Source organism: Mytilus edulis, chromosome 8 (genome assembly GCF_963676685.1).
Source record: "Mytilus edulis chromosome 8, xbMytEdul2.2, whole genome shotgun sequence".
Taxonomy (NCBI): domain Eukaryota; kingdom Metazoa; phylum Mollusca; class Bivalvia; order Mytilida; family Mytilidae; genus Mytilus; species Mytilus edulis.
Window position 1 is genome coordinate 19861601 of NC_092351.1, and position 21719 is coordinate 19883319.

The 21719-nt window shown below is 31.2% G+C and overlaps 1 protein-coding gene across 1 annotated transcript; it reads left to right on the plus strand.

Moving 5' to 3' along the window:
• The first annotated feature begins 307 nt into the window (after positions 1–307).
• LOC139483985 (uncharacterized) lies at positions 308–21081 on the plus strand. The gene is made up of 7 exons (XM_071267704.1): positions 308–350; positions 3180–3219; positions 3687–3769; positions 16669–16777; positions 18557–18582; positions 19121–19159; positions 20306–21081. The coding sequence occupies exons 1-7, from the start codon at positions 308–310 to the stop codon at positions 20599–20601; spliced, it is 636 nt and encodes a 211-aa protein (XP_071123805.1). The 3' UTR covers positions 20602–21081.
• The last annotated feature ends 638 nt before the right edge of the window (positions 21082–21719 follow it).

Consider the following 21719-nt stretch of genomic DNA (forward strand, 5'->3'; position numbering starts at 1 on the left):
TATAGATTAAATAATTTCTTTGTTGTATATGCAATCATACTTATAGGTCCATGTGACACATTATTGTCCCTTATAAATATAAGAAGAAGTAGGTAGATTGAAAATAGGACAACTATCCATCATTGACCAAATGACAGGGATATCTGTCTATAACAACGAGCGACTATATAACCTTCATCAACGAGCAAACCCCTACTTTATAATGAAATATAAGAGGGACCGAAATAACAAGCGACACAACAAAATGTAAAAACAAAATTCAAACGAGAAAAACAACCGTTTGATTTATGTACAAAAGAAGACTATGATGACTATGAACAGGAAAACGGCTGTACGTCTACTACTTGGAGGTATACTTATATACTATCTAACAAAAGAAACGATACGCACGTTTGAACTAAAATGTATCTGAAAATATAATAAATAGACAAAACAGTAAAATTTTCCAATGAAAATGTATATGCCCTAAGAGTTTATTACTTGATTTATTTCACTTGACCGGGCGGGGTTTATCCAGTTCGCTTATTTAAGACCAGTCCATCTATAGACAGGTGTTTCAAGATAAACTCATCATTGAAGTGCCCAGTTATTCGTCCCATATCATACGCTCAGTTCATTTTTATGTCAGTTTGGTGACACTGACTGGTGACTAGAAATCAATTATAATTATAACGGCCACCATCCTTATCACACACATCTTCAAATAGACTGTCCTTATGCAAATTAAAGCATCAGCTCCGCCCGATCAGTTTACATGACATTGGTAATAAACTTATACTAAATTTTATATTAAATCTACCTCCCCTTTTGGACTTTTTAAAATTTAAAAGTACGCGCTACCATGTTTTTCTATACTGGTAAAATTCCCAAGTTATGGCTTGATGAGATCATAGAGATCATATCTGGGAACCATTACGTTAACAAATTAACATATCCTTGAATATCATATATCTCTAAAAAAAGAGAGTTGAATTGTTAAGAAGATGTATTTTATACAAAGTAAAACCTTTAAGTTTAAAAGTTTAAAGATCTAACATCGTTTTTTGAATTTTTTGGTGAAGTAAGATTTTTGAAATAACAAAAAACTTTTTTTCGCGTTTTTGTCTTAAATCAATTGTTTTGCTGAGAAAATAACACTCTGTAAAAAATCCAACGGGGCAATTATTTATCTCAGTACAGTGTTCCCAAGTTCATTATATATGGAGAAAACATTGCCTTGTACCGTTTCTGTTGTAGACTAGTATATAAGGAAAAATACCAAAAAGAAAAATAACACTCCTACATGTACCAATATGACAATTAACAAAAGATATTAAAAGACATAACCTGAGCATCTATCCATTATTGTTGTAAAACAATATATGAAACATATAAGCTGATACATTGTTTTAAAAAGGTTACCTGAGTGCTTATTTTATTAGTAATATATGACCTGCGAAAATTATGCAGTGTATAATTGTAAAACAGCAATATATAAAAAATAAAATTAATGGGATATCAAATCTGCAGTTGTTTAAATCTCTAAGAGTCACGTTGCCATCTGTTCTTATTAATGTATATGATTGAGGTTCATAATTTCAAAAATTGTGATCTTGCAAGGAGGATGGGATTTGATACGGCTTCTAAAGTTGTGAATAGATCAATATCTTTAATCAATATTTGAAAGGCTGTTGTATTTTATACCACAGTCAGTATAGTCACATGTAGCAAGTCAATTGTATAGGTGGAAGTTTTTCATATTCTAAATAAATTAGTCTATATTAGTTACTGAAGTTTGTATTTTTTATTCTTTACTGAAGGTTGAACTGTATCAAATCAAGTATGTAAAAGCCAATAGAAATTGTTCCCATGAAGAAATTTTCAAAAGCAACCAATGTATTAGGAGTTATAGATTTTTTTCAGAATATTCTGGGGAATTGAGAAAAATTTCTTATTCCATATTCATTATACCGATTTCAATTTTAGACAGGTGTTTCATAAAAAAAATGTAATGCATTTATTACTAAAAACCAGACAAAATGTATATGGAAATTCTTCTCGTCATACCACATCTTCTTATATCTATCTACCAATTTTATTAAAAATGAACGGATCGACAGTGAACATATATCAGGCCGCAGACAGTATGGTACTTGAGGATACGTGATATGAAAACATGTAGTTTCTGTTGGCAAAGACCATTTTGTAAACAAATTGATGAGGTTAAAAACATGTATATGTCTAAGAATGTTAATTTACTAAGCTTATATATATGATTGTAATGGCATCTGTTTTTATATTGTATAGATTTCTAAAACACTGTCTATCAAACTTTTGCATGAATCTTGAAAATATTACTTCACTACCGTGTTTAATTTAATTCAAAGGAAATAATAGATATATCCAAAATGTATAATATTCAAATGTGACTTTGAAAAAAATAATACGCATCCTGTTTATGGTCAACATAAAGATTCTGTTAAATTTCTGTTCACTTCCTCCATCGGTTGTATTCTGTTGTCTTTGTCCGTAGTCAGCAAACTTCGACAAAGATAATATCATATGAAACTAATGGGCAAAATTTAGAATAAAGGCTGAATCGTTATTCAGTCCTATATTGGAGTACTAGTACATGCCCTTAAACTATGATATTTTACCATTCGTTGAGTTTTTGCCTATAATCTTGAATACTATGATAGTAAAAAAAAACATTAAAAGGTAATCATGACTTGTGAGATATAAATCAAATTGTGGAAATTGTAATTTGACCGTTTATGAGTTATAACCGTAAAGAAAATTTTTGTCATTTTTCAGCCATTTGTGTGCCTTTTTTCTTAAAAACTAACATACATAAACAGAATTTTTTAGGAGGCAAGATTATGTGAAAAATCATGTTGTTTCCATTTCATGTGCGTTATTACAATATGGTTGTACATAATTAATGTTCACTATTCTAAAGTGACACTTTGAACTATAACTGTGAATATATATTTTTCAAGTTTTTTTTAAATTAATGTAATAATTATTTCCTAGTATCGTAATCCGGAACAGGAAATTCAAGTATTTCCTTGTGTCTGCTTAACAATCCTTGAATGTTCGTTTTGAGCTCATATAACGAATTACCAATACAGAATATGACATGTATATGTCAAAACTATTTTTTTTAATATTTGGAATACATTATATTCATACTTTTGCAGATGGAGACGAAGATGGATATTGTAAAATAGAAAATGTAACGTGAGTTAATTGATTTTATAGTAGAAGAATATATACTTACATAACATATTCATTTTTGTCTCTTACAAGAATCCGTGTTTTTATAACTTTAATCCAAGAAAAACTACTTGAAATTTGGAATGGACACCACATGATCCGAAAGACAAATAGTTTCTGCGGCACTTGTGACACCCATTAGAATTACTTATGTCTTGTAAAATCAGTATTGTTTTTGCAATTAGTGATGGTTATAGAAAAGGAAATGACAACCATTATTTTGATATTATAAATGGAAAATCCGTGTAACAGATTAACACTGGTGTGTCTGTAAACTTCAACTGATATCATACTTAAAATCCTCCATAAATGCATTACTGATAGAACATGCGATCTATGTAAATAAAAATAAAATTACCTGCGATAACAAAAATAATTTTGTGTTTGTATTTTTGTAACCAGAATAAAAATTGTCTTTTTTCTTGTTGTAGTTTCAAGACCACTAATGGAACTGACACTTCACAGAAAACATTTTGTTGTACAAATTATGAAAAACAAAACAACAAGTGTAAAGGTATTTCATATTTGTAACAAACTCAAGAAAAAGTTGCGTATCTTACATCAAACTACACAAATGATTTTTCCATAAAAAAGTCAAGCATTTTGACGATTAAATCTTTCGTGTATTTGTTGTATGAATCAGTGTGGGCCTTCATAAAGTTAAATTGTTCACGATTATAAACAAGGAGTTTGTAACTACATCTAAAACTTTTGCGGAAATATTCTTGTTGAATACGAGACCAAATTTAATCTGTGTTTTTATCATTTCAATATTCAAACAAAAACATCTGATAGGATTGTATCATTGGAAGTGTGACACCGCTAGTTCGACCCAGTCGGAAAGCGAAAACCAGAAAGAAGAACATTAAAAAAAAAAGAATAGTCCCTACACATGGGTGTAAATTCTTAAATAAGTATATTTATGTAAAAAAAAAATATTTAATGAAAGATGAATGACTGTGATCATTGAAGGAATCTTATTTTACATTTAATTTTTAATAATAAAAAAAAGCAAGAAATATAAAAAGGTGGGTACATTTTGCCTGTTTGTCAATTCTGGATAACTTGGTCATACCCAACTATATCAGTCCTATTCAGGACCGATAACTCTGTCAATAGATATTATATAGTATACAATATTGTTGAAATCAGAGCACTTGTATTATATGTCTCTGTCGAAATGTAAACAATAAAATATTTTTTACAAATGTTAAACTTTATATCGATTCATTGAATGCCTGGAGTTAGCTTAATTAATTAAAACATTGAATTAAAAAAAAAAATTTAATTATATGCAATGAAATCTCGTTGAATTTCCTATAAAATAAAATAAAAAATCCATTTTAATTTAAATTTGCATCATAATATTTCTTTAAAATAATTATGGAAAAATAAAGATATTTGAAAATCTTTTAAGCAAAAAATTATTTTTTTAAAGACATTTTCATAATATTCATATTTTCTTAAAGCTTATTATGATAGATACTTCTTCTGATTTGAAACCGGAAATTAAGAGAAAGTTTATTTGTACATTTAGGAAAACTTTTGTATATCGCAAAATTTAAATTCTGGTAATAAATGTACACACATGATGTTTAATGTCACCTGGTTGCTTTTGGTTTGCACGTCTACCTGACACTATATTGTTATGTAACATTACAACCCAAGTCAGAGTTCACCTGTTCTATAAAGGGATGAAATTTTAAAGGTATAGAATATTTATCTATATTATTTTCGGGCATTGTTTTTTTTTCTCTCATGGGATGAAAACATTTTTTGTTCTAAAAGGGATGTATCAATATATTGCTAAAGAAAGATAAAATATACAGAAAAACACTTTTAAAAAAAGAAGAGAAAAATTTAATTTAAATTTATTGTAAACTATTTTCTGGTAACAGTATATCCTGGATATCTGTCAAATAAATGTTCCCGTGTCACACTTAATTGACTTAAAATATTTTTCTTTATCAAGAAATTTTGAAATCAATCATCTCGAAATATCACCAATGAAAAGAACAGAAACATCAGAGATTCTGCATGAAAATATTAAAATAATCTAGGAGAGTCTTATTATACAAATCCTTGATTTGATGCAACATTTCCATATTATGGGATATTCATAATCCGCCATTTTGAAAAATCCCGAAAATTTTCATTTTTTTAAATTGATATTTGTTCGACTTTGACTTGAATTTAACTGTTTTAAGTAGTATTTTTCGCCAGATATATGTTTTAATATACTTAATCGATTTGCAAAGTTTGTTTTTAATGTACGGAATTTCTTTATTTGTTGTACAAGTAGACATGGGTATCGGTAATTTAGCATGGAGGCGACGGAGAAATGACGAGAAAAGAGCATGTTTTTACAAGTCTAAAATGACCGACTTTAATCAAAAATTAAACTGTTAGGACCAACATTGTTTGATAGAAACATGTTTGAATATCAAGGATTGATTTGCAAAATTTAGAAAACTGGTCAGGTTTATGAGAAAATTAAACTTTATTGAACATTTATGCATTTTATATGGGGAAATATAATACAAAATGGTGGCCAGAATACGTCACAAAAGTCACGTGATGTCTAACTTAGTTGGATATGACATCCCAGGTTCTGGGAGCCAGTCCTCTGTCATATGCCATTGGAGGAATATTGATTGTTTTAAATACCATACACCATAGGTATTGTTTTGATATGCAAGTTTTTTTCCTTTTTTAAACATAAGTCAAATCTATGAATTTGACATGAAAATAAAAAGGGCCATGAGTTAGTGGGAAATTCTTATTACAGAGAATCCTCAGATATTGAACTTTCGAAGTTGTTCCCATTCCAATGATTTGTCATATCTGATATAAAAAAAAAAGAAGATGAGGTCAGTAATCATTTTTAAATCGTTTTTTGTTGTTGTTATTAACAGTTCTGTTTATGGGAAATCTCAAGTCTTAAAGTACAAAGAAAGGGGATTTTTAGCCTTTTTTGTCATACAACATGCATGCAGTACACGTGTATTGATCAAATCAGAACATGCATGAATGTGTAAGATAAGTATACAAAGGTAACAAAGAAACAGGCAGGTAACTTTATTCACCTTCCAACTGGACAGTAAACGAGTTCATATAAATGTGTTATCAATTAAACTAAAATGAAAGGTACGAACTACCACTTCTTATAGTGTCACAAACTTTTTAATATACAAAGTAAAAGATTTTTTAAATGTATTGAGCATCTCATTGAGACAACCTTATGTAACCAGGCTAAACTAAAAGCACCTATCTAGATGCTGATTATAAGTAAAACTAGTTTGAACTATAGTGTCTAACAAGATTTTGTGAGGTAGACGAAATTAACCTTAAAACGATTGTTGTCTAATAATAGCGAGATCTGACATATTTTGACTTTATCAAATTACTATTTTAGTTCGGAATTAATTGTAATTAATTTATTCTAATGTTTGTTGTTTTTGGTCAAAACATTTTACCTAGCGTATCCCTGCGTAAAATGTATTTCGAAATTTCCCTTCGAAAAACGACTTGTATTCTGGAATAAAACGTCTTGTTTGTAAACTTCTTGTTTGCAATTCTAACCTTTCATACCTTTACTTTCATTGATTAAAAATAATTTGGACTTGTCCAGTGTCCCGTTTGAATAAAAAAAAAGAAGATGTGGTATGATTTCCACCTCAACCTTAATCGTGAAATAATGAAAATAAGGATTACCTTTTAATCTTTTATGAATCATGATCCTTTCGAAACCTTTGCAACAAGTTCCTTTGTGTAAAATTATAAGATTAATCGTTGCTTTCGTACAATAACTTAATGAAATGGCACTAAGTCACAATAGATCGATCGAACATTCCTATTGCTTTTCAAATGTTTGGCTTTGAGCATTACTGATTCAGGTAAGTCAAGAAAAGCGATTCGGAAGCATAAAATTTATATAATATGTTGTTTTCATTTTTTTACTAGGCTTTGTTCCGAACATTTGTTCCAAACTCTTTTAAACAATATATATTGTTTATGATTTTAATAAAAGATAAAGGTGAGAAAAAAATAAAAGATTGAGTTAAGGGTCAATGAAAACTAAAAGTAAAGCAACAAAATTCCACCAAAACAAATTTAAGTTCACCGAAAAGGTTATCAGCCAGTCGTTTCTATTTCAAAAGTCGTGCAATTCCTGTAACATAAGATTAATGCAACCAGAATTGTAAATTTGTATTTCAGGCGTGTGTTGCATCTAAACAAGAGAAACACGTGATTTCAGAACAAAACATACGAAAGTCCGAATCAATAACGAATGAAGACAACTCGTCATTTATTGTATTCGTCCACCTTATTGTTTGGAATTTACTCTCATCAGGAACGCTCAAAGCCAAATAGTTAAAGGCAGTGGGTGTAAAGGAATCGAAACAGATGAGTTTTCAAAAGTATACTCTTTCAAATTCTAGGAGACCAAAAAAAATCAACTGCATATAAAAACTTTCAAATAATACTTTCATCAAAAATAGCACAAACACATTTTTGAACAGACACAATTGTTTCCGTTTACATAGGTACCAGGTCTGGGTTATGACAATAACTTGCACTTCCTCTATTTATTTTGAATTTCGTCCTCATTTCCTAAGTACAACGCATTATGACTTTGGACATAAAACAACATTTTAAATTTGCTTTAATCCATATTATTTGTTTTAATTTTATTCTAAAAAATTTGTATAATCTTTCCTTTCTGGTAATTACTATCTCATTGTGTTTCTTTTCATTGCTTTGTCAGTTTTATCAAAAGATTGTGGAAAAATAAAACGTTAGTTTCAGCAGAAAAAAATAAAGTTATTAATCAAATAGCAGCAATGGTCTTTATTCTCATCCACAACAACGTGAATTTGAAAGTGATAAATAACCTATGTCAGCATGTCTAAACATTTGACTAATATACATGTTAGATAAATAACTATTGTTGACAATTGGGAGTCGAGAGTCTATAGTTGAGTCATATTAAGTATGGACCACCTCAAAAGAGTAAAATTAATTATTGATTTACTCCGTACAATAATAACGTTTTAAAACTGCTACAAAGGCGCGGATCCATCAAATTTAAAAAGGAATGGAAGGGTGTTCCAACAACTGGAACACTATGATACGATCACATAATTTTATTTTTTTTTAAATCGGAAGACAAAGGGGAGTTCCATAGTACACTCTATATCCACCAATGTTACCTTACACGACTATAATGTTTTGCAATTCAGTGAAACGGACTCAAACTAAATGTCATGAACTACAACGTCTGTTTTAAAGTTATAGTATTTTTATGGCATAGCAATATGTTAACAAACATAAATGAGTCCTATACTAGGATATTCTGTTTATTTAATCAGAATCAGATTCTGAGTGAATACCAAAAGCCTTTGAAATTTATGGCACCAGGGGCCTGTGTATCCTATGTCCTGAGATCGGTGGTCCTAAGAATTTCTTAGGACATAAGATACGATCAGTCAAATTGCCATTTATCTTAACACAAGATTGAACATTATATAATAAGAGTAGAAAAACTAAATGTGAACAGAAATTAAAATGTTAATGCTAAAATCATTATATGCTTTGAGTGAGCTGAATTCGAAGAGTCACGTTTTATACTTAAAAGTTCAAAGGCAAATCTCGTGTATCGATCATTACTATAACTATTTTACTACGTGTGTAAATGGGCATGAGACTAAATTCGAATTTTACAGATGCAAAACTATAGACTATCCTGGACGACGTGGAAAAGAGTTAATCTTTGCTTTTTGGTAAATTGACAAATGTTGCAACCAATGGTACTGCTGAAAAGAGGGATAGGTATTAAATATGCATAAAGGGAGCTACCATGTGATTTGTTAAGGGTGGAGGGTGGGGGTTATGGATCAATTTTGAAAAAAAATCAGGAAAGAAGTTTGGTATTTAAAAAAAACACAGGATGAGCAACTTCGCAAACCAAAACGGCGGATGGCAATTTATGTGAAAAATAATTGTGATAAACTAATAAAAAAAAGGCAGAACTGAAAAGGGTGCAATATAAAAACGATGGATAGAGATTACAACAACTAACCAACTCCCCCCTTGGCCATACACATAAAACTAAAGCATTACAAGCCATATGTGTTTATAAAATAACTATCCTGAATATATCCAAAAGTTAGGAACATTCTTAACCCATCTTAGGATACCAAAATAACTAAAATTAGGACAATTTCTAGGTTTTTCCTAAGTTGGGACATGATTGATAACCCCACTTAGGACTAAGATATGTCCTAAGTTGGTTAGAGAGAGCTTCGATAAACAGGCCCCTGCTGTTTATGCGATCATATGCAAATGGTGTCTCAAACATCGCCTTGGCAATCTTTTGGCTTTGAACATAATTGTATTCGTGTTTTTCGATTTTATTTTATTTGTTGTTTGATGTTTCTTCCTTCATTGTGTCACATACTTTTGATGGTATATAATACAGTTGTTGTGGGAAATATTTCCGCAATTGCATTGACCTTCGCATAACGAATGGTTGTCCTTGCAAGGCTGATGGCCAGGACCTGCACGTAGTGTAGGCTGTAGACGGTACATATTATACAAGTTATCGCCAATAAAATGCTCCACAGGAAGAGTTTTATTCCGTATATAGACATATGCACTGTATACGTATTCACACCCAGGTTTTGGTTGACAACTAAAACCACACAAGACTTTTATGCAGCGGTTACAACTCACATAATGCACTATGTAAACGATAGAAAACATCAATATGTCTTTTGAGACGACCCCTTTAAAATGTTTATAGTCTCTCGTCTCTCGTTTGTTGCTTGTCAAAAAGTAATAATTTATCTAACACGTCTATGTTTTTGCATTGTCGATTACACTTATCTAAGAGATGTGTTCACCATAGAACGGAACAATGATGAATACAAAAAACAAACACACATACATTAAGCATTTGGTCAAAGATTTTGGTACGTAACTGCCAAAATGTTTAATATTAGAGGTTTTTCAACATCTTACGAACGGACGAAAATCGCCGTAACTTGACGTATTTTGCCGTAAAGAGAAAGAGGGAGCATACATTTATTCAATGATTTTTGACTATCGGCTGTGCACTTCCGTTAGAAATGTCTTTTACATAAAATATAAATGCAGGGTTCTTTTGAACCCTTTTTTAGTAATAGACATCACAGTGTAGATACTATTCTGTACGCTATCCGGAAGTCGCGATTTTCGAAGCGAGAACTTTTTGGATCACATTTTAAATTTGATGGGTATACTTAATTAAACGGTAAGTTGATCATCTGTACATTGCTTAATGATTAATTCAGCCGACATCGATATTCTCAAATGGTTTAGAATTAAATTCCGCACATTCAATATTCGTGTCTTTGCCTTAATCAAGAGATTTTCAAGTGCATCACTAAGAAAAATCAGTCGGCGAACCTAAAAACAATCTTTTTACCCTCTTAGTGTACAAATTAACGTAAAAACCAGACTTAATTAACTCAATGAAGTATATTTCAAGTGGTGGTAAAAGTTTCAACCAGATCTTTGAAGCCAGAAATAAGAAAATTACACTTGTTTGAATTTCTCACTGTACGATCAGTCTCGCTTGTTTATTTTAAAACTGTATGATCAGTCTTTATGTCACTGTATTCTAGTGGTGATTTCAAAGTTATTTACGATACATTAGAAGGTGGCATTTTCTTAATAACACAAATATATTTCAATACATTCACATCCTGAAAACTTATGAAACATGTTTTAGCTTGATAGGGTGTACTCGACTTACTACATTAAGTATAAGGATGTTTAAATGTTGCTAAAATAAGAGGAAGGTTTGATGCATACTAGTATATAAGTTTCAGAAATGTCCTCCGTTATACTTAAAATTGTACAAACACACAGATTTAGTTGTTATATAAAAATGCATGTATTTACACACATTCGAGGCCGTACTGTAACCTATAATTGATCACAGTTCTTTCACTTTGTTTAAGATGTAGAGTTATATAAAAAAAGAAGATGTGGTATGATTGTCAATGAGACAACTATCCACAAAAGACCAAAATGACACAGACATTAACAACTATAGGTCACCGTACTGCCTTCAACAATGAGCAAAGCCCATACCGCATAGTGAGCTATAAAAGGCCCCGATAAGACAATGTAAAACAATTCAAATGAGAAAACTGTCTCTTTGAAACTCAATTGTACACCACTTTGTCAAGCGGGGGGTTATAGTGATAAAGAAGTCCGTCTTTCCGTTCGTCCGTTGGACCGGTACAATATGTTTAGCCGGTTTTGTAAGCGCATCTCATCATAAACCACTTAATATACATTGGGGGTTCCGGCCATTTTTAAATGAAGAGGGGTCCAATCCAGGAGAAAAGGGGATTCCAAAAATATGTTCCCATACAAATGAATTGATAGTTAAAAAAGGGTTTAAAACTGCCGGATCCCCTTTTTTTGAATCCGTCACTGATATAACTATTAATTAATCTTATTCGGATTCCTTATCATAAATGATAATGACATAAAAATCTTTTATGGGATACTTTATATAAGATACGGACTTGAACATTACATTATATGGGGGCACCCATCAGGTATTTCCAACACCTCCTTAACCAATCATTAAAGTTTTCTGAAATTGCTCTATTTTTACTCGATTAATGCATTATGGACCTTCTATTTCTGTAAACTTACCAAAATTATATCACATGAATTATCCCCCTACACAAAGCTGTCTATCCATTTTTTGTTATTTTAAAAGACAAGCTTGATTTATGTTATCATCAATTGGTCAACGGCGGACGGTGTAAATAATCTTTAAAAATGTAATAGCTAAACAGATAACTGTAACGATACACTATTACAAAGTCCACAAGCGAATCATGTATTACTTTTTAGGCATTTTATTTTAAACATGTTAAATAAGACTGATGGAACAAAAATACAATTATTTTGCCGTCTAAAAAATTCATCAGAAATATATTTATATTGTCTGATGAAAGTAATTACACGTTATAGTTCCCTGGATAGTTCATAATATCACATATACACGTATATACCTTTAAATTGCTGTTGTTTTTTCTTCAAAATCACGACTGGTCATACAGTCAGAAAATCTGAAATCGCTTCTAGAATACAGTCAGTTTTAGACTGATCGTACAGTAATTTATTTTGGGATACTCAAGGAAAACATATTTTTTATGGGAAATACGAATATTCTACTTAAATACGAAAAGAATATTGAAACAGTATATATTTAACTGTAAACTGATGCAAATATTTGCAATAAAAGATTATTTGCTTTGTACTACGAGAGCAAAATTGTCCATCGATTTCACTTTTTTCTACCAAGTTGATGTGATGCACACGTATATTTTATATTCTAATGCATGTTTTTGTTACAGTTACTCATATTTATGATGCTATATATACCTTGAAGATGTAAAAAGCACTTTGTAGATATAGGAGTAAACAAATGATGAGAAAAGTTACCGTAGGCAAAACCGTCCTGTTAGCCAGTTGGAAATCATCGCTTCGAAAATCGCGACTTCCGGATAGCGTACAGAATAGTATCTACACTGTGGACATAGTATATTGACTGCGAGGACTATCAAATCTGTACTAAGTGTCTTTTTTTTGTTAGAATGTGAGGATGCATCTTTTTAAAAACTTAGCTTGGCTCAGATCAAAGGTTAAAGCCCTGCGCCAAAATCTAAGAGTGAACCCCTCTAGAAAAAAAACATTTTTTTTTTTATTTGAAAATAAAACATCCTCTGATTCGGGATAACTTTCTTGTCCTGAACATCTTAAATCAATATTGTCACGTGTTCGCCTAAAATATTATTACTGATGTCAATTTTAGGTAAATTTGCAATAAGAAGGAAAATATTTAAATTATTGTTTAAAAAAACAAGTTCACTTGAAAAAGATGTTCTGTAATGTAACCTGACGATGTACTGGATTTTTGATGTTGGTTTGTTTTGTCTTCATACCCTTCAATGCTCTTCAACTTCGTACTTTTTTTGGCCTTTTATTTTTTTTTGTATTCGAGCGTCACTGATGAGTCTTTTGTAGACGAAACGCGCGTCTGGGGGTGAATATAAAATTTTAATTCTGGTATCTATGATGAGTTTATCTATACAACAAAAAAACAAACCACAATGCAACGCACACAGAACGAATTATAAGATAACAATTGCCATTTTCCTGACTTGGTAAAGGACATTTTAAGAAGAAAAAAAGTATTTTGTGTCAAAACTTGCATCGCATTTTTATAAATATGAGCTTCATTGACATACCGCTACTATGACTACACCTTTTCAACAATATATTCCACAAACTTAACTCGGTTATATCTTTTATTTGCATTGGCGTTATCTGTCCTTCAGTTTTCCATGTTTTGTTTGATCTTGATATACATTCTTACTTTTTCATCCATGCCTTACAATGTTTGAACTTGTCTAGTAATAGGGGTCATTCCATGGTATGATTATTTATCCATATAACGAGGGTCGACAAGATGAGAAGGCCTTCTTAAAGAAATAGCATTTAAATGACAGGTGGGGATGAAACAGTTCGTAACTTAGGAATCTCGTTGCTTGAGTTTACTTAATTATGACATTTGTGATTGATGTCTCTTTGGGGTTTTTTTATACTTGGAATGTGGTGTATCAAATTAAATTCTCCTTAAAGAGGTGATTTGTTGTACTTTATTTTCGTGTCCATCTACCAGAGAATTTATAAAGAAATAAATTTATTGAAATTTTTTATTGTATTACACTGTTTTATTAGTTACAGGGAAAATTAGTTAAATATGTTTTGAATTGATGACATTCTCTTTCTAAGACTCATAACTTTTTAAAACAAGACCTAAGGTAGATTCATGGTATTCCGCCATCTTGGATTGTACTATCAGTCTAGTTAATTGCCCAAATCTGCAAATTTTTAGACAGATGTGCCATTTTATTGGTTAGACTGTTTATTTATATGAAGAAAACTTTGTAATTTATTGCATTATCCAAAATGTTTAAACAAATACCAAATACTTGTGTTTTACAATTTTTTTTTAATTGAGCCTTTTAAGGGGAGATAACTCTTTTATGGTCCTGATGTCGTAACTACAATACCTTCCCTTTTCACGAATGTGACCTACCGAATTAGACTATTTACCGGGTTTGTAATAACATCAGCAACACCACGGGTGCCACATCGCGGAGCATGATCTGCTTACCCTTCCGGAGCACCTGAGTTCGCCCCCAGTTTTTGATGGGGTTCGTGTTGCTTACTCTAAGTTTTCTATGTTGTGTCTTCTGTACTATTATTTGTCTGTTTATCTCTTTTGTTTTAGCCACGGGATTATCAGTTAAATTTTGATTTATGGGTTTTACTGTCCCTCTGGTATCATTCGTCCTTCTTTCAATAAAAATATTATACTGGTCTGATAGGGAAATTTAAAACGTTTACTTGTGGCTAGAAAACAAGTTTGGTGACACCATTTTTATTTTTATTTTCAAAAACATATAATAAAACCTATCTTCTCACAATTTATTTCAAAATTCTATTTCATAGATTTTTTTTAATGAACACAATGTGTTTTTGCATGATCATTCTAAGCAAATGTATACAATTTTCAACGATTCATAGCTTGAACAATAGCACGGTGAACCATCCTTTTTATTATATTTTTTCAAAGAGCAAAGTGAAATCTTCATTTTAGCAAAGTATAAAAACTTATACCTATGATCTAGCTGAAATTTTAATTGCGTTTGAATTGTCTTAATATGGCAAATCTTTGTATATGTTGATAAAAAAAATATGCAGTACTTCATAATTCAGTTCGAGCCTTAACGTACAGTAAAGTGGTCAAGGCTAAAATAACATGACTAGTTATATTCAGACATTTTTTGCTGTCAGTCGAGTCTAAATATTGATTTTATCATAAGGAATTTCATATATTGAGAAGTGATGTGCATTCATGTTAAAAATAAAGGCAGTGATATATATATAGAGAGAGAGAGAGATTGCCTAACAATGTAATTTTAACAAACTATTTAGTATGTAAATATAAGAATGTTTAAAATATTTACAAAATGATGAAAATAAACGCAACATTTCCCTAGACCAACTAGTTTTATCAAGCGTGCATCTATCCAGGTGAAATCGGATGTAGATGATAAGAAACTTTTGCAGCTCAACGTATGTGTTGCACTTAGCTGCCTTGAAAATAAGAAAATTTTGCAGCTCAATGTCTATGTTGCACTTGAATTTAGCTGCCTTGAAGATACATAATTGGTAGTTGAAGTAAGCAACGTCCATTGGCCAATATTACGGGATAAAAAGGACGATGCTTTGTTTTAAATTATTCTTAATCTTTCCTGTATCTTTTCTCGTCTTTTTCGTTAAGACCATCAGGTTCTAAAGTGTGGAGTTGGTGGATCCAAAAGTTTTCTCTTCTTCTTCTCGCCGTGGTGTCCCACTCGGTGTTGACTTCTATAATTTGGAAAGTAACATTATCAAAAGGATGTTTCGTTGAACGAAGATGTCTTGTGCGAGGACAGTTTTTGTTGGTTTTGTACGATGAACGATGGTTATTGAGCCAAATATTAAATTTGTCCATTGTTTCTCCCACATACTGAATGCCACAAGTGTCACATGTTAATATATAGATTGAGTTCTCCGTTTTAGAGTTGGAATGAGAGTAGATGGTATAATTTTGTTTAGTAACGGAGCTGATGAAAGAACTGCTTGTATTGGCAGCTTTACAACACAAACAATTCCTTCGACCACATTGTTTGTAGCAACCGGGCGATGGAGTAGGCTGCTTTGCTAAAACAGATGTCACTAATTTGTCACGGATGTTTTTAGAACTCAATTTATATATTAACATGTGACACTTGTGGCATTCAGTATGTGGGAGAAATACTGGACAAATTTAATATTCGGCTCAATAACCATCGTCAATAGACATTGAGCTGCAAAATTTTCTTATTTTCAAGGCAGCTAAGTGCAACACATACGTTGAGCTGCAAAAGTTTCTTATCATCTACATCCGATTTCACCTGGATAGATGCACGCTTGATAAAGCTAGTTGGTCTAGCGAAATATTGTGTTTATTTTCATCATTTTGTAAATATTTTAAACATTCTTATATTACTAAATAATGTGTTAAAATTACATTGTTAGGCAATCTATAATTTTATTTGTGTAATTGAATTAATCTCTGTACTGATTAATCATCACTCCCATAGATTTGTATGTCATGTGCTGCTATTTTTAGGCACTTATATATATATATATATATATATATATATATATATATATATTTAGACTTTGTCACAAACAGATGAAAACATATTTTAACAGACTGTTTATATATTTTTCACATTTTTTTAGCATGTGAAGTAGGATATACATCTAGAAAAGGAAAACCATGTCATCCATGTGAGGCAGGCTTGTATGGCAACAGATGTGCATTCATTTGCCGATGTGAGGGTAGTCAAAGGTATTTTGCTTTCAATTTATTCAAACAGTTTGAAGATTATCAAAGAATATTTTTACGTGGTAAAGACATATACATAATGAATCTCAAAAATAATCAAACACCTCAAATTATGGGAGAAAATTGAATGAAAAACTACTTTTAAGTGACTTTAGTGTGGGATGTACCCCTATAAGGAGATAACTATGTAAAATAACTAAAAGTTTAATCACGTTGTATTCTTAAGGAAATATCAGATATGTTCCTTACGTCGTAACTACAATCCCCGTCCCTTTCATAAATGTGACCTACCGAACTATTTACCGGATTTCTATCTCATAAGCAACATGATGGGTGCCACATATGGAGCAGGATCTGCTTACCCTGTCCTTTTCATTTTTAGCCATGGCGTTGTCAGTTTATTTTCGATTTATGAGTTTGACTGTCCCTCTGATATCTTTCGTCCCTCTTTTAAGCCTCCCAATTTCCAAAATAAGGGCGTGTTAAACTGCTTTATATCTATGAAAATTGTTCCCATAAAGTGTGTTGTTTAAGTTTCTAAAAATTCTGATATTTTTTCAAAGAATTCAAGTAAATATTTATTTTTTTAATTTTATGAAAAACGCTCGGAAAACGACCCAAATTAATTGAAGTCAAGGTGTTAGATACCACCTTAATGTTTCCTTTATAACCATTATTCTGACTGCTTTCGTTGTTTAAATTGAGTTCAATAAATATATATTTCTGATTTATTATCTTATTGCGTTGCCTGTTTATTTTTTAATTATGGGTTTAAATTTCCCTTTGGTATCTTTGCCTCTCTTTTGCATGCGATTTTGTTAAAGGAAATTTTAAGCATGTTAATCTTTGCTGAATATTGATACAGAAAATTGAAAAAGTCAAGTGGAGTGTTCAACATAGTTCTAAACATTCTCCAATTTTCGAAAAATATGCCTTTTATCGACAACTTAATGTTTTGGTTTGGTCATTGTCACATGGACCTTCAATATAATTATAGTCTGAGTGAATATAACATATTAAAAGTTGTGTCTATGCAAATTAGAAATCAAAGAAAAATAATTTTACAAACAAGAAATATTACAATTGTAAGACTAAATTTTTGTTACTTGTTTCTGTGGTTTTATAGGTGTGGATAAGGTTCGTTTACATTTGCTTCGTCATTTAATTTCACAATTATAAATCTATGCTACTTGTAGAACATAAATCAAGGTTGGAACACTAGGAATTTATTCACATAGCAACATTTTATAACAAAATAACACCAAACTTCCATAGCCAGCTTTTCTAATCAAGCCGCATAACCAGGTTCAACCCACCAATTTTTTCTTAAAATGTCCTATACCAAGTCAGGAAAATGGCAGTTGTTATCTTATAGTTCGTTTCTGAGTGTGTTGCATTGTCGTTTTTTTTGTGTTTTTTTTTTGTTGAACTTCAGTGTTTCTGTTGTTTCATTGTTTTCCTCTTATAGTTGATGTGTTTACCTCATTTTTAGTTTGTAACCCAAGCGATTTATAACTTCCAAACAGCGGTATACTACTTTTGCATTAAGATGATAAGAGATAAATGTTTTCATTTTATTGTTATTTTGTGTTTATTTAAATCTATTGGTTGAGTTCTGCTATTTACAATTCGAGTACGTTTTCTTGTGAATTTATAATAAATATATATAACGAGTCCTTATGGTTAACGTCCACATAATAAAATGATCCAGTTTCCAGTGTTTGCAAGGTAGATATTTCTGTTTTTCCAGAGAATGCAATAATAGTTCACTTATTTTTTCAGATGTGATCATGTTATAGGCTGTACTGGTAAGCTATTTCATTTACTTTTCAAAACAATCTCACGGAAGCACTATGGCTTTATACAACCAAAATGCGTTAACTACCAAAGAAACAATCAACATTCATAGGGAAATGTATGCTATCCTGTACATTTATCGTTCCTATTATTAATCAAATTTCTGATTAGATGGAAACTAATTACCATAATGACATGAACGAAACCGCATAGACACAATACTACTCTTGTGTAAAGTATATCATTGCGTCGATAAAAACAAAAATTTAATTTCAATTATTTTATTCGGATACGTTTCATATATTTCTAATTTCTGTAAACGTATTAGTTTTCATACATGTTGCTGATATCTACAGTTAACTAGGACCTCGCTCGTCATATTAAAATGCAGAAATCAACAAAAATACCATTTTAAGATATCAAAATTGGAATCCAACAAGTTACAGAACAACCTTCAGTTTTTATAACATCCGGTTCTGCAATGTCGTTTGTGCGCCAAAGTCATCAATAAACTTTCTCGGCAGTATACATTTGTATTATTTTTTTCAGCTAGTAGAAAGACTTCGGAAGAGGGTATGAAGAAAGAAGGTACAAATTGTAAGTCCTTTTTCACGTTCCGTGCGACAGTAGTCAACGGATGGGCAAATCTCGTCAATCGACCAGGACGTTGCCAATCAAAAGATCGAACAAAAACAAACAAAAATTGAATGAACCACAAATCGAGGATACCAAGGGATATAATTATCTGTAATCCATGCACCATCCGCCATAATTTAGTTTCGTCGTTTTTCCAGCTGATAACTTTTTTTTTTTAGAGTCTTAACTATGTCAGAAGCACACCCCTGTTATTGAAGTCCGTATCGGGGTACCACGCACAAGCGTAACATATTAACTGAGATGTGATAAAAGAGGGACGAAAGATACCAAAGGGACAGTCAAACTCATAAATCTAAAACAAACTGACAACGCCATGGCTAACATGATAACATGATACAATGAATCATAGAAAGTTTACATCTTTACATATGTCATAAATTCAAGTTTCAAGTCGTCTATCGATTATTGTCAATATTGCGGAGAAGACCAAAATATGAAGCAGGTCTACTGCTTTCGGTAATTTCCGTAATCTTAAGTTCACTAGGATACGTGAGATAGGGCTCATTCAAATATTGATAATTGAGAGACAGAATATCGTCAATAAATCTGAAATTCAAGTAATGATTTGTTTTCAAGTGCTCTCTATTCTTGTCCGTATGAGTTCAGCTTTAAATGGGGGAAACAAAAAAAGTCCACGAGAAGATGTGCCGAAATACTGGTAATACCCATTAGAATACTTGTCAAGAACAAGTTCTTAATATGTTGCAAATATGTACATCCGAAAACGTCTTACGAGTAAAAAACAGTATGCATATATGCAAACACGATAACAAGTAACATGTGTTTACTGACGGATTGAGATTTGGATAATCGAAATCGAAAATTAAAAGTTTACAGTAGGTAAGCTTAACCTTTTGCTTTTGCCATTTGTCCTAATTTTTATAGGTCAGTCAGCTTTCATCTTACGGAAAATATTTAGTTTAGTGCAAACTGTAATGTCTCTGTAGTATTGTTTTCTTCATTATCACCACCTTTTCTCGTATCTATACAAGCACCATTAACGGGTGCCATTATTGTTAAAGATTGTCACCAGACAAAATATTAATTGAAAATAGATTTGTTTGATTTTGTTTTCAGATCAGAAACCTAAAGATGTTGTAATATACATGTCTTGTATTGCTGCTTTTGGACTTCTCCTTGTAGCTGCATTTTCCGTTTGGAAATATAGGCAAACCCTACAACGGTTTATATCTTCTTTGAAAAGTAGACAACCTTCATTTGGTGAACATCGCATGGCACAACGGTTCAAAATAACATCAGTTGGTAATGATCGGTCAACTAAATTAGGGCTGGAAACTATATATGCTGTAATTAATGAAAAAGAAATGCTTCCGTATTGCGAAATAGAAAATAGTAGAGATACGAAGAATTAAAGACACAAACATTGTGTTTAAGTTATACAAATGTAATTAGTTTTTAAATATAGCAGATGCTACCATTGATGACTTTTATGTTTTCTTCAATAACACTTGATGTGATGTTCTTCTTATTTTACTTAAGATAATAAAAATGCACTGCAGTTAAATGATAACATAAAAACGGTTACATTGTTTCTGCACTAGATGCGCATTTTGACAATCAATGTATATTCAGGTTCCATTTAGTCGTTAAAACAAGTACATGTACATATTTAAAATGTCATTGGTTTCTTCTAAACACTAGGTATCGACATCAATAAAAACTATGATACCTAAAATGTGTACATAAGTTTAGATTCATGACTCATTTTTGAAACGATACATAGTTTTTATTAATGTCAAAACCTAGTGTTTTGAAGAAAACAATGACATAAATAACATCGTTTCAAAAATGAGTCATGAACCTAAATGTAAGTACATTAAGTAAAAAACTACTCTATCTGCTGATTTGTAAATATGATATATATATATATATGTATATATATATGCAAATAAAAATGTTTTAATAAACAAAATTGAAGATATTATTTTTTTGTCTAAGATCAAAGACAGTCAAATACGCATTTGTGAGACACAAACCCGTTGTACATTTGTTACTATTTCTAAATAAATGATCTTATAACTAATATAGTATCTATTTAAGTGGGTCATCCGCATAGTCCGTTTTAACGCTAAGCAGCACACACTCTCTTGATAATGTATCTGAATGTGAAAAAAGAACTAGTTCACGTTATTGGTCAGCCTTATTGAAGCTGCACTGGCCATATTTTTTGTAAAATAGCTCTGAACTAGGACAAGTTGTGTTTTTACTTTAATATGCCATTGTTTCCATATTTTATTGGTTTTTTTTCTATTATCTCTATGTACACAAGTTTTCTTGCATTTTGATACCGTTTAATTCCCCTAAAACAATATCCTCTGATAAAATGAAATTAACAACTTAATTAAACATTTTTATCTGCTTAACAATGTTGAATGTATGCTTTTATACACGTTGTTTAGCGAACTTATTTTAATTTGTTTCATGATGATACAAAACGATACAAAACAGTGTTTTCATGTTGATTTTTTCA